At 43.9% G+C, this 14,830-nt stretch overlaps 1 protein-coding gene across 1 annotated transcript; it reads right to left on the minus strand.

The window, feature by feature from the left end:
- Positions 1–2,060: 2,060 nt before the first annotated feature.
- Positions 2,061–13,626, minus strand: LOC129405009 (uncharacterized protein C2orf78-like). The gene is made up of 4 exons (XM_055139970.1): positions 13,595–13,626; positions 9,812–9,888; positions 5,041–5,817; positions 2,061–3,937 (listed from the first exon to the last, which is right to left on the minus strand). The coding sequence occupies exons 1-4, from the start codon at positions 13,624–13,626 to the stop codon at positions 2,061–2,063; spliced, it is 2,763 nt and encodes a 920-aa protein (XP_054995945.1).
- Between the last annotated feature and the right edge of the window lie 1,204 nt (positions 13,627–14,830).

Genomic DNA, 14,830 nt, shown 5'->3' on the forward strand with positions numbered 1-14,830 from the left:
GCTGACCAAGGTGTTGCTACTATTTTTCCCCAAGGTATTGTTACTATTTCTTTAATTTTTTTCTTGTTTTTGTTTGTTTGTTTGTTTGCTTTTTGGGTCACGCCCGGCGATGCACAGGTGTTACTCCTGGCTCTGCACTCAGGAATTACCCCTGGCGGTGCTCAGGGGACCATATGGGATGCTGGGATTTGAACCCGGGTCGGCCTCGTGCAAAGCAAACGCCCTCCCTGCTGTGCTATCGCTCCAGCCCCAAGGTATTGTTACTATTTCTTTATTTCTTTAAAGAAATGCTGAAAACACTTCACTTTAAAGCCCCTTCCACCACCCCCAAAAGAAAAAGGAATCCAACACTCTCAAGGTTATGCAGCTTGCTTTGGGTTTCTTGAGTCCTTGCATCTATAACACTCGGGGTTATTTTGGAGTCACATCACGTGGTGACGGTGGTTGCGGGAACCAGGTTGCCTGCTCAAGATCCAGCAAGGAACTCCAGAATGAATTCCGGCCCTTCGAGCTATCTCTGATCTTGTATATGATCTGCTATTTTAAACCTATTTTATTTGTTCTAACCTGTTTTGGTTGTTCCTCTCATTTATGGAATACAATTTTTCACTAAAAACATTTTCATGTAAACCACCAACCTTCCCATGATGACATCCTACTGTCCCTGTGCCAGCCCTTCCCCTTTTCCTTCCCTTTCATCCACCACCCCATAACTCTCCTAGGACCATCTCTTCCCACCAACGGCTTCCCAGCCGAAAGGAGAACCGGTACCAACCGCTTGGGGAGTGGCGACCTAGTGCGCATGTCCCAGTCCGGTTCTTCCCCACGGCCCAACCCCCAGCGCCATTTAGAGCATTGATTCTTGAGTGAGCTTCAGTAAACAGCAATGTTTACAGCAGGCTGCAGGCACCAGGACCCGTGGAAAACCACCTAGCTGGCCCGTCAAGCTAGTATATTTTGGGCTCTCCCTCCAGCAGTGTCAGGGTGCTGTGGCCTGAAAGCCGGCTTGGCCACCTGGGGAGTTTGCAAATCCAAAGAACTTACATAGATATGGACCTCACTGTTGGACCTCGCTTGCAGAGTGGGAGCATAATACCGGCTCTGAGTATTGTTGGGAAGATGAAGCGAAACTCTGCATCTAGGGGTGCTGACCATCGGGCCTGAGCACATGGTGATTTATCTTCACATCTCCCAGGAGCTGATCTTCGGGATTCCTGCTACAACTGTTCTCTTGGGTTAGTCACTGTTAACGGTCACCCCTGAGTAACTCTGAGGGCCGTTGACCTCTATCTGGTAGGTTTCTTCCCCAGTATATTTGTTTGCAACTCCCAGCCACGATCATTTATGGATAGACCACCCAAACCTTTTGGAGATGTGTCTCAAATCTATTTTCCACTGGTGGTCGTGAGGCATAAAGACAGCCTGCATGAAAGAAGTTTTACTATTCTTCTGGTCATCTTAGACTCATCCGCCTTCTTCAGTCTATTCCAATTTCATTATTTAAATCAAAGAACCTCACCATGCCATTTCTCCCATTCATTTTTGGAGGAGACTGGGAATGGGGGCATACTTGGTTGTGCTCAGGGCTTACTCCTGGCTCTGTGCTCAAGGATCACATCTGGTGGGACTCGGGGGACCATATAGGATTGCAAGGATCGAACTTGGGTCAGCCTTGCATGCAGGGCAAATGCCCAATCAGCTATAATATTCCTCTGACCCTCCCCTACTCATCGTCAGGCCCATGGAATTTCTCCTCTTTGGGGCTTTAAAACCCCGGACCAAGTCTCTTTCTCTTTCGTACAGTCTTGTCTGTTTCCTCTTTGTTCTCTCACTAACTTCCCATTTTTTCTCATGCCATCCTCCAGCCCCAACCCCCTCCAAATAACAAACACTGTTGACAGCGTCTCAAAATTCAGAACTTTTATTACTAGTCTATTAACTTTAATGCATCCCTTTAACTTATTAAAAATATATCAGAATGAATGAAATGTTATGGCACCTCAGGTGTTTGTCTATGGCAACCATCTGGTGCCTAACGTGGCACCAACCATCCCAGATACTCACATTACGTAGCCATAATATCGAGAGAGGTCCATCTCTTTTTCTCTCTTGATAAAAATGTGCACTTTCCCCAAAGAGGTGCATTTGGCAGCGTTCTCACGCTCCTGCTGAGCCTTCCTTTTCAGAGCCTCACGCTCTGGTCTTTGCTCTTTTGTGATGGGCTTTGACATCACTGGCTCAGGAACATTGGGTTTTCTCCATGGAATTGGTTGGAAACGGAAGTCTTGGAGTAGAAACTGACTCTGAGATTTGGGTGGAGCCTGGCGCTTGGTCACAGAGACAGGAAGAGGCTCCCGCTGGAGAGAAGTGCTAGCTGTTGTCCTGTAGGGAGCAGGTCTAGAAGTTGCAGGCTGAAGAATGGGCCGGCTAGTAGGGTTCAGCAAGCCTGGTCGAGATGGGTTGGTTGAAATGGGCTGAGCTGGCTTGACAGGACCTGGCAAAGATGCAGTGGTTGGCCGGGATGAATTGGAGGCAGTTGGCTGAGCTGAGTTGGTAGAGCCAGGCCTGGCAGGGTGAGCTGCAGCTGGATGATGTGAAGCCAGAGACTGTGGTCTCCGAGGAACAGGTCGAGCTCGTGGCTTCTCCATGGTTAGAAAAGGCAAAGGTACCAATTTGACCTTCCCAGGAGGTGGCAGCTCGTACTGGGATGGAAATGAGCATTCTTGGGCACTGCTGCTTGGTTTCTGCGCTCTGACCTGAGTTTCCTCAAGATCTTTTCCATCCTTTGTGGCACCTAGCCAGGGTTTGACAGCTGAGGATGGATGGAGCTTCTTTGAACTACCCAGGACCCGGGAGGAAGAGAATCCAGGCTTTTGATCACTCTTCTTCCCCAGTGCGTGAAACACTTGCACGGACTCCAGCATGCGCATGCCTGGGCAGCTGCGGGGCTTTTTAAAGGCCTCCTGGCAGAGCTCAGGTTCACTTTTCTTGTGTTTCATCCTGGCAGTGGTGGGCTTCTCTTTTGCCCGGACCTTGTTCCCTGGCTGCTTACTCTCCTCAGCTTTCTTAGAGTTTTCTCTGGCCTTTTTTGTCTTCTCCTGCCCATGGCTCTTTGTCTTGCTGATCCTGCTGGATGCAGCTTTCTGAGGTTTGCTGTTCTGTTTGGCCATGGTCACAGGACACCTGTCACTGACTGCAGCATTACAAACAATCACTTCTCCCCCTGGCAAGCATTCTGGGTCTTTTGGCGGGATTTTGGCCTTGGGTTCTCCCTCAAGAGGCTCAGAGGTCTTATTTTTGTTCTTCTGGGTTGGATGGGAGGGTCCCTTAGTGCCACGTGAATTTTCTTGCACCTGATTCAGAGTGATGGTATCTGCGGTGTTCATTGCCTGCAGATCTTTGCATTGATCTAGTTCTTTTAAGCGATCTAAGAGCTGGAGGAGATGTATGTCTTCCACCAGTGTAGTGATGTCTGCACGACTACCGCCAGATTCAGTCCCACTTTCAAGTGTTCCTGGGTCCTCAAAACATAGACCATTCTTTTCCTGACCAGTAGTTTCAGAGCCAGGCTGTTGCTCTTGGCTGAGAGGGTGAATGCAGGCCAGGAGCTGGTGGATATTGCGGGTTGCTAAAGGGCACAGGGGAGGATCTTGGTTTTCTATTGGGATCTGCAAGGTATCCAGAGACTTTGAAAGCCCAATTTTCATCTCATCCAAACTCTTATCTGTTTGTTCTTGAGTTGTAGCGGAAGGCAGTGCCAGGCTCCTTTGGGCTGGAGCTATTATGGGAACATCCCTGAGCTCGGGTGGTGGGTTCCTCTCAAGTATTTGATTCCTGCTACTGCAAGACTCGGGCAATTCTGAAGTTTGTGTCAGACAAAATGTCTGACCTGAAGGTTGCAATGCCAGGGAAGCCTCCATCCCCAGGGAATTCATCACTACAAAAAGAACCAAAGAAGAAATCAGGTCCCTGTAAACAAGATACTCCTCCCACACAATAAGTGGTGCTACAATTGTTCACCTGCCAGCAACGGGCAAGGCATTGGTACTGGCTCTCTCTAAGGATCATGGACATGGCCCTGTGCTAGAAGATTGGAGGTAACTGTGTAGTTCTTTCTGTCGTTCGTGTGGTGCCGTTGTCTTGTTTTTCTTTGTATTTGAAAGAATTTTTGTGCAAACTGTACTTGAAAATAAGAGACTTGGGACAGAGGGATAGCAGTCTGTAAGGCACCTGCCCTGCGCAAAGCTGACCTCAGTTTGATCGTCAGGATCACATTCGGTCCCCTAAGCACCTTCAGCAGTGATCTCTGAGCACAGAGCCAGGATTAAGGCCTGAGCACTGTGGGCTGTGACCCACATTCTGCCTCCCTCAAACTAAAGATTTTTTCAAGCTAGATATTTGTAAACTATTAAATGCTATACAGAGCTTCGCATAATATAGTCAATTTCTTCACTTTCCTAACCAAAAAAAAAAAATAGTTCATATCATGGAATAGGAGAAGGAATAAATCACCACTTCCTCATGAAGTCTGGGCTCAAGTAGAGATTTTAGATTTGATAAGTAGTTTGGACAGGATCTCCCAGTACAAGGTGTATTCAGAACCTTCTTGTACATTAAAGGGAAAGTTAATGTGGTGCCATCAGAATGAGAGTTCTAAAATGTCTTCAGAAATCACAAAAACAATACTTTAAGAAATGGAGTTTATTGTTACTGTGGTAATGCTGGGGGACTGATCAACTATGAAAATGTGGCATTCCTTGTTATGCTCCTGAAGTTTTCTTCTATGAAACCTACATGGCCATTATCCTATCATGCCTTCCAATCTGCATTAGGAGTCCTTATCTTAGGTGTGAAAATAGGTGCTGTAAAATGAGTGAGGGGAGTTTAAACTTAAACTGAGTTTATTTAACTCCAGGTTTCATAAATTTAAAAATCTCAGTTTATTAAGCTTACATGTCACCCGTCTATGGACAGTTTCCCATTTGCATATTTGACCCCAAGTTTTGAATGCTGACTTTCCCTTCTCCCTGTTTTACTCACCTTGATAACTAAATTCTGTGATGGGTTGAGCAAGCACAGAGTAGTAGATTCCAGAGGTGGAGTCTGGTGGTCGGTTACTTGAGGCCTGGACCTCCTTTAGAACCATATCCATTTCTGGGGATGTGTTGCTGTACGTTTGGAGGGCAGAGCCCCTACCTCCTGTATATGACATGGAGCCATAGCATTGCAGGCAGGGATCTAGTTCTCCAGAAAGGGGAGGTCCCTGAGTGCCCTGATGATAGTAGTGCACCTGGCTCCCTTCCTGGTCGGGAAGCGACAGGCTATGACTCTTATTTGGAACCTGAGATGGTGTCCTCTCAACATGGCTGGCAGAAAGTGATGGGTACAGAGACACCATGATGTTGGTAGCTAAGGTTATCTCATAACGAGCTACCATTGACATGGAAGAGACAGCAGTGTCTTGGTCAGTGACAGTCTCAGTAAAGTCTCCCATGGAAGACTTTTCTTCAGTACTTCCTGCAATATCCCATTCCAAAACACTCGGGTAGGAAGCAGCTGAAGTGGACATCTGGCTCTGGCCAGACACTCCAGGCAGCATTGTTCTGCTAGAACATTGGTCAAGATAGGCACTACCCATCAGTGGTTGGAAAGAGGTGCCAGAGGTTGAGGGCAGGTGCCAAGCAGCACTACCAGCTGGAGCAGATACTCTGGAGTAGTTGCAGACTCTTCCTGTTAGGGAAGCTGCATTGTTCATCATGGAAAGGGGAAGCTGCAGAGAATGTGCAGTTCCCAATACAGATGGATTTTGAAAATTTTCTGTAAGGAACAAGAGGGTGACGAAAAAAATCTGTGACATTGATAATCTCCTGCTACAATTAAAAGAAACAATATTCACTTAAAGTTTTAGCTATAGAGAAACTTGTAATACCAACAGTCAAGTGAGTTACCAAAAGTCCAACAATTTAGGGTGGTTGAAGGGCTGGAACACTTTGGCACTTTGTGTACTTGTCACCATGCTCCCAAAGTGAAAACAGAGCTATAGAAGACTCCAGTGATATGTGTACATGGTTTTCTTGCTTACGGCTATTTCCTCCTTGCCCTAGCTCTACCTGTAGCTTGCTCTCCTATTGAACTCATACCTTATTTCTTAAAATGCTTCCATTCTACAAAATAACGTATGAGTCCTAAGAGAATGACTAACATTTTATTGCAGAAGAAAGAAACTCGTGGCCCAGAGATGGCATAGAGACTTGGTCATGTTTTCTCATTATTTTTATTGGGAGTGGGGTGGGGTGGAGTTTGGACCAATACCCGGCAGTGATCTTGGGCTATTCCTTGCTCTGTACTCTGGAGTGACTCCTTGTAGTGCTCAGGAGACTGGATGCAGTGACAGAGGTCCAACTGGATTGTCTGCGTACAAGGCAAGTGCCTTATCCCCTCCTGTACTATCTCTCTGTCCCTTATGTATTACCAGGTTATGAAACCTAAGCATTTAGGCCGACGTTCTTGCCAGGACTCTGCCTTGATCACTACAATGCCAGAAACTAGGAGGAAGATACCTCACATTAATGTAGGCATTTGCCGTCACTACAACTATTACCATGGAAATCTCCAGATTTTCATTAGGCTTTCGCAATTCGTATCTGTTACCTACGCTTCACATATGACTCAATCTAGTCGATGCATGGAAGGGTAGCAACCTTACCCTGGTTTCTGATTCTACCTAAAAAATGAGTAATTGAATTTACTCAAGAAGTGCTTTTGGAAGGAAGACTGTTATTTAAATTCTCAGTGCCGGGGCTGGAGTGCTAGCATAGCGGGTAGGGCGTTTGCCTTGTGTGGCCGACCTGGGTTTGATTCCCAGCATCCCATGTGGTCCCCCGAGCACCGCCAGGAGTAATTCCTGAGTGCATGAGCCAGGAGTAACCCCTGTGCATCGTCGGTGTGACCCAAAAAGCAAATAAATAAATAAATAAATAAAATAATAAATTCTGTGTCAAATTGCTGCCCTGCAAAATAGTTACTAACAACCCTAGTTAAAATAATCATCACCCTCACGGTGATTCACTATTAAAACATCATCATCATCATCATAAACTAAAAGAATAGACCCCCAAAATATCATCATCATCATCATCATCATCATCATCATCATCATCATCATCCCGTTGATCTTCAAATTTCTCTAGAAGTCTCAGTAACGTCTCCATTCATCCTAGCCCTGAGATTTTAGAAGCCTCTCTTTACTAGTCCTTCCCAACAATGACACACTGGGGGCTCTTTTAGTATCAGGTGAATGAAACCCATCATTGTTACTGGTTTTGGCATATGAATATGCCACAGGAAGCTTGCCAGGCTCTCCCATGCTGGCAGGAAACTCTCGGTACCTTGCCAGGTTCTCCTAGGGAGAGAACTTTCTCGGCCGCACGCTTCTGAGAACTTGTTTTTATAGTCTGTGTATGTTGGCCATTGGTGGCATTACACAGCAGGGGGGGCGGGGGGAAGTCCCTGGGTATGACCGCCTAGCTACTGGAAAATGGGGAATCTGGGTGGAAGAGGCCCAGTCCCCAATCCGAGCAGGCTTGGAGGTCTCAGCCCCAGGTCCCACACACCTGGGTTCCTCTGCCGGTTCCTTCATGGGTGAGGCTCATCCGAATTTGTGAAGAGGGGCCTTGAGCATGGCTGTGGCTAGTCTCCTGAGGGCTTAAGCCTTGGGAGTCCTGCTTGGGGCAGGAGGGAAACTGAAACCCACCCCCTCCGAGGGGCCCTTGGGAAGACAGCCAGGCTCAGGGGGAAAAGAATAATATGCATACGTAAGGTTTGTCTTTTTCATGTGATTTACATGGGAGGAAATATACAGATAAAGAAAAAAATCATGAAAAATATGTATCACAGAACTGAAAAAGAAGTATATAGATATTCATGAAATCTGGGCTATGTAGCAAGCAGCATAGTTACGGTAAGTGTCTGAGAGAAGACCCAAGTGTAAGCCCTGAGCCACACTGGATGTGGTTCCCAAACAAAACCAAAGAAAACAAGACAATAAGTTTGTTAATAACTTGTGCCATGCATACAAGATGAAGCAGTATTCTATTTTTGCTAAAAGTGATAGCCAGAAGATGCAATAAGAGGTGATTTTTGAGTGCACACCTTACCAGTCCATAAAACAGAAAAGATTGACCAGTAACTTACATAACAGCAGAAAATATAATAAATGTGATTGCATTTGGTAGCCAAAAGTATGTTTTAAATGAGCAAAAAATAGAATGAAATATAATAAGTACAAGAAATTATGTTATGATTCTCATTCATACCTCTGAATATTAACCAGCAAACAACAGGTATTAAACATAGCATAAAATTTCAGGAAATCACACAAGAAGCAGAAAAGGCCATTTAAAAAATGGTCACCAAAAATTTCAAATTTATTTTCAAAACCTAGATTACAAGTGTCTTGATCAACCAGGAAAATGTCACTCCCAAAGTTTAAGAAATGATCACCAAAATTCCAATTCAAATGTTTTTAGTGTAGAAAAACTCAGACTCCACACAACCCAGATATGTGTAATTAGACATGTGAGACTTGACTTTTCTATTTCTTCTTAGGATCTAAAAATAGATGTCGACTTTTATCAAAATGCTCTTATGTTAGGAAGAAACTATTTGTGAAGATGACAAGCAGCCTTAACTTGGAACCTACTTATCACACAAAAGAATCAAGTCTTCTGATTCAAGTTAGAAGATATCATTTCTTTATTTTTACAGGCAGAGCATACATGTAGCTTACAAACTAGAATGTATTAAAAACACTGAACATTCTGCTTCTTCCATCTCCCTAGATAAACACTATTCATTATTTATAGGAAGCATCACTTCTGAAGCGTGTTTATATTCAAAACTGCCAAGTGCCAAGTGTGTTCTAAGAGACAATAAGAATAGAAACCACCAACGTGGCTTTCTGTTAAACTGCTCTTCCTCCTGGTACTCTACTCGAGGCATAGTATACCCTCTAGTCCTAGCAGTTATTAAAATAAACTGCTTTGACTTGCTCTCAGCATATTTAACTATATTCTTTCTGTTTTGATTTGAAATCTTTGGTTCTCTTCAACATTCTATCCCAAACGGTTTCCCCTTCCTTGATAAATCCCTCCATAGTCTTTTTTATTTCCTATTTTATTCTCCTTCATATCATCCTCGTCTTCTTGGCTTCTGTTGGTCAATGCTGGATGAAAATGACCCTAAACTTCCTTATGTTTCAGGACTTGCCTCCCTACTCTTCAGCACCCCACACCTTCCCCACGCCCCATTTTTTCTTATCACCTAGTTTAGAAAGAAAACTCAAAGACACTTTTAAATAGCACTCAATGTAAAATAATAAAGTACAAACACAAGTGGAGAGACCGTTACAGATAAAGCATCCTGGTATACATTAACAGTTTTCTACAGCACCTACGTTTTCTGTTTCTGTCAAAATAGTGTCTCTGATTTACTTTTTTTCATGGTTATCATGCAAAAATCACTTTTAAAAAGGAAAGGAAACACAGAGAATGAACACTTGTATATAAACATGTATTTGAGCTTATAAAGTCTGTATAAAATATAATATAATACATGAGTAAAAACACTTTGTATCTGAGAGAAAGAAAGTTAATGTCTAAAATCACACAGCAAATGTCAAAGTCAAGCTAATATGGGGCTTATAAAATTCTAGTTGAATACTTTCTTCAATTATTACATGCTGTTTTTACTTGACTACTAAGTTTAGGGATAAGAAATCTAATGAAAAGCTTTGAAAAGTATTATTTCTTACCTGACATGGTCAGCGAAGGGGAAATAGCAACAAAAGGTAGATGAGATGAGGAGACGATACGAGAGTACGTCTGAACACTGAATCGGAAGACCACAAGTGTCCAGTACAGATGACTGGTCACTGGTCATTGGTCATTGGTCACTGGTCACTTGCGATGATCCAAATGTGTTTACAAACCACTGCATGGGAACCCCAAGATTCTACCATGTGGTGGTAGGTTTGGTGGGAGAATGATGTCATAAAGCAGGCAGTTGAAAGGTAGAGGCTAGCCAATAAGGAGGTCAGATTCCCAAGAAGAAGTCTGGATTGGATAGAGAGGTAGAATTAAGCAGGTTAGCAAGATGAAATCCTACAAGACAGTTATAACGGTTTCACCTTCCCGAGACTCTCATGTTAGGGAAATACTATTATACTAAAAAGCTTAGATATTTCATTAATAAATCAACAAAGTTTCTAGGTAATCATTTATATTGCCTAGTAACCAATAACATTAAGTTATTAATAATATATTTTATGTAATGTTTAATAAGATTACATTTGTATTCATACTTTATAATATACATGATTACTTCTTTAGGGTTGGGAAGTGATGGGTTATTATGAGAAACCAAATCATCCCCTAACCAAAAACCCTAAGGGTAGGGTATTCCGATAGCAAACACGCACCCAGAAAAGAATAGTAGGCAAGGATAGAATAGGTGACAAAGTATCTGCCATCTGCAAACTTGTGCCAGGAAAACATAGACTAATACTGTTTAGGGTCCTTTAGATTAAGGGGACAATATGGCCAAAAATAGAATAGAAAACTTTCACAGTCAGATTTATCTATTTATTTTGGTTTTGGGGCCTCCCCTGGCCATTCTCAGGGCTTGCTCCTGGCTCTGAAGGCAGCAATCACTCCTGGAGGAGCCCAGTCAACTGGGTGCGAGACAGGTGCCCTGCCCACTGAGCTATCTCTCCTGCCCCAACAACTTTATATTTTAAGGATGCCTAGTGATTCTCTGTGAACCACACTAGCCTCTGCTCTCCATGTGCCTAGGGCACTTCGATGTACTTACTAACTGTCCTTGATGTCTGCCAACTTCAACAATGGCTCATCTGTTGGGCTCTGGGAGGGTTGGGGGAGCAATATTGCATTGTATTGACCTGCCTGTGAGACCACAGATGGATGCCCACGTGACCCTTAAGCCTGGACAATCCAGGTGTTTGTATACTTATGTGTCTCATTCTCTGTGACTGAACCCTGCTGGATGGAAGTTGAAAGTGACATTTGGATTTGGCAGAGGAGAAACAATTTAGACAGATACAATTATTGGGATAAACAAGTTACATCATCCATTAGAAAATCCCAAGTAGTATGGGATAATTGGGGATCTATGAAGGAAATCAGAATGAACAAAAGTACTTCTTGAAGGTAGTTGTAACTTAAAATAATGTCATCATCTGGATCAAAGTGACGACCAGTGGGTAAGGCATTTGCCTTGCACACGGTGGACCTGGGTTCAATCCCTGGCATCCCATCCTATATGGTCCCTTGAAGATTGTCTTCATGCATGACTAGCACCCTACAAACTATACTATCATTCCAGCCCCAGAAATCTGGGGTGTGTGTGTGTGTGTATGTGTGTAGGGAGAGGTTTTGTTTTGGGCCAGCCCCAGTGGTATTCATATCAAATATGGCATGGGTAGCTTGCCAGGCTCAGCCGTGAGAGCAGGGATACTCTTTGTAGCTTGCCAGGTTCTCTGAGAGGGACGGAGGAACCAAACCAGGGTTGGCCACAAGCAAGGCAAATGTCCTATCTGCTGTCCAAATTCTCTCTCCTTCACTCATTTTCTACAAGTTAATAGGAAAATTGGGAATAACCGTTGGTCTGTGATAGAGGTTTTATTTGCAAACTCCAAATTACATAAACATAGTACTCCTTACCCTTTTCATTGTAGGAATATGAGGCCATGCGTATACACTCCCCCTGGGGCCTCTAATTTCTATGCTGGCCAACGGGTTGTTACTATTTTCCCCTTAAAGAAATACTTAAAAAACTTCACTTCAAACGCCCTCCCACAGCCCCACAAAAGAAAAATGAGGCCACCACACTCAATGTTCTGCAGCTTGCTTTGGGTTTCTTTAGTCCTTGCGTGGATAACTTTTGGGGGTTGCTTTGGGGTTGAACCACGTGGTGCTGGGAGGGCCCAGGCTGGGAGAGTTCCAGCCAGGAGCGCCAGAAGGAATGCCAGCCCTTTGAGCTCTCTCTGGCCTTGTATGTAGCCTGTCATTTGGAACCTATTTTATTTTACTACTTTTGTTTTTCCTCTTATGAAATTAAATTTTTCAGCAAAAAACATTTTAAAAAACATCCACCAACGTTCCGATGATGCATATCTGCTGCCCCGGTACTTCTACTTCCCGTTTCCTTCCCTTTCATCCATCACCCCATAACTCTCCTAGGACCATCGCTTCCCACCATGACCTGCCCAGCCTCAAGGAGATACAGTAGGAACCGCTTTAGGAGTGATGACCTAGTGCACATATCCCAATCCAGTAGCTCCCCATGGCCGAGACGCCGAAAGCATTTGTGGCATTGATTCTTGTCTGACCTTCAGTAAACAGTGATGTTTATAGCAGACTGCAGGCACCAGGAACTGAGGAAGACCACCTAGCCAGCCTCTGATGCTAATATATTTTGAGCTCCCCCTCCTGCAGTGTCAGGATGCTGTGGCCTGAAAGCCGGCTTGGCCTCCTTGGGAGTTTGCAAATCCAAAGAACTTACGTAGACATATGGACCTCACTGTGGAACCTCGCTAGCAATGTGACCCCGTTAATACCGGCTCTGAGCATTGTTGGGAAGATGAAGTGAAACAGTGTATCTAGGGGTGCCGAACCTAGGGCCTGAGTACATGGTGATTTATCTTCACATCTCCCAGGAGCTGATCTTCAGGCTTCCTGCTACAGCTGTTCTCTTGGCTTGTTCCCTGTTAACTGTAGCCCGTGAATAACTCTGAGGGCCATTGACCACTCAACTGTAGTTTCATTCCACAGTAATATGTGTTCCGATCATACAACTGTGATCATTTATGCATAGGACCACCCAAATCTTTTGGAGATGTGTCTCCAATCTCTTAATTTTCCAAAGGTGGTCATGAGACATAGAGACATCATCCATGAAAGAATTTATACTATTCTTCTGCTCATCTTAGACTCATCTGCCTTCTTCAGTCTATTTAGATTTCATTATTTAAATCAACCCCTCTCACCATACCATTTCTCCCATTCTTTTTTGGAGACCAGGAATGGGGGCATACTTTGTTGTGCTCAGGGCTTACTCCTGGCTCTGTGCTCAAGGATCACATCTGGTGGGACTCAGGGGACTATATAGGATTCCAGGGATGAATCTTGGATCAGCCTCCTGCAAGGCAAATGCCCTAAGCAATACTGTTCCTCTGACCCTCCCCTACTCTTCATCAGGCCCTTAAATTTCTCCTCTTATGCGCTTTAAAACCCCGAACCAAGTTTCTCTTTCTAGAATCTTTGTTTCTCTTTTATCCTCTCTCTAACTCCCCATTCTTTCTCATGCCATCCTCCAACCCCAAACACCTCCAAATAACAAACACAGTTGACAGCATCTCAAAATTTAGAACTTTTTTTTACCAATCTATGAACTTTAATGCATTTCTTTAACTTGTTAAAAATATATCAGAATGAATGAAATGTGTATGGCATTTCAAGTGTTTGTCTATGACAACCATCTGGTACCTAAAGTGGCACACATCATTCCAGTTACTCACATTTCATAGCCATGGTATCGAGAGATGCCCATCTCTTTTTCTCTCAATAAAAACTACACTTTCCCCAAAGAGGGGATCCTGTTAAGCCTTCCTTTTCATAGCCTCATGCTCTGGTCTTTGCTCTTTTGTGATGGGCTTTGACATTACTGGCTCGGGAACATTGGGCTTTCTACATGGAATTGGTTGGAAATGGAAGTCTTAGAGCAGAACCTGACTCTGACATTTGGGTGGGGCCTGGGGCTTGGTCAAAGAGACAGGAAGAGGCTCCCGCTGGAGAGAAGTGCTAGCTGTTGTCCTGTAGGGAGCAGGTCTAGAAGTTGCAGTCTGAGGAAGGAATAGGCCAGCTAGTAGGGTTCAGGAAGCCTGGTCGAGATGGGTTGGTCGAAATTAGAGATTTGTAAACTATTAAATGCTATACAGAGCTTAGCACTGTAGGGTACTCTCAATTTCTCATCTTTCCTGGAAAAAAAAGGACAGTTCATATCATGGAATAGGAGACGGAATTAAGCGCCACTCATCAGAGAATCAGTGCTCAAGTAGAGATTGTAGGTTGGATGACTCTGGATGGGATCTCTGAACACCAGGTGTATTCAGAACCTTGTTGTACATTAAAGTAAAGGAAAGTTAAAGTGGCACCATCAGAATAAGAGTTCTGAAATGTCTTCAGAACACACAAAAACAATAGTTACGAAATGTAGTTTACTATTAGTTTGGTAATACTGGGGGACTCAAACTAGGACATTGTAAAATGTGGCATTCCTTGGTGTGCTCCTGGTGTTTCACCATATGAAGCCTAGATGGCCATTATACTATCATACCTTCCAATCTGCACTAGGAACTCTTATGCTGAATTTAAAATAACGTGCTGTAAAATGTGTGAGGGGAGTTTAAAATTAAACAGTTAATTTAACTGCAAGTTTCATAAACTTAAAAATCTCAGTGTATTTAACTTAAATGCCATCTGCCTATGGACAGTTTTCCACTTGCCTATTTGACCCCAAGTTTTGAATGCTGACTCTCCCTTTTCCCTGTTTTACTCACCTTGATAACTAAATTCTGTGATGGGTTGAGCAAGCACAGAGTAGTAGATTCCAGAAGTGGAGTCTGGTGGTCGGTTACTTGAGGCCTGGACCTCCTTTAGAACCATAACTATTTCTGGGGATGTGTTGCTGTACGTTTGGAGGGCAGAGCCCCTACCTCCTGTGTATGACATGGAGCCATCGCATTGCAGGCAGG

This window comes from Sorex araneus, chromosome 5 (assembly GCF_027595985.1).
Source record: "Sorex araneus isolate mSorAra2 chromosome 5, mSorAra2.pri, whole genome shotgun sequence".
NCBI classification, from domain to species: domain Eukaryota; kingdom Metazoa; phylum Chordata; class Mammalia; order Eulipotyphla; family Soricidae; genus Sorex; species Sorex araneus.

Coding starts and splice junctions, on each gene's coding strand:
- LOC129405009 (XM_055139970.1), bottom strand. CDS start 13,626: ATGGGCATCTCTCGATACCATGGCTATGAAAT. Junction 9,889..13,594: donor CGATACCATGGCTATGAAAT/GTGAGTAACTGG, acceptor CTTCCGATTCAG/TGTTCAGACGTACTCTCGTA. Junction 3,938..5,040: donor CACAGAATTTAGTTATCAAG/GTGAGTAAAACA, acceptor TTCTTTTTGTAG/TGATGAATTCCCTGGGGATG.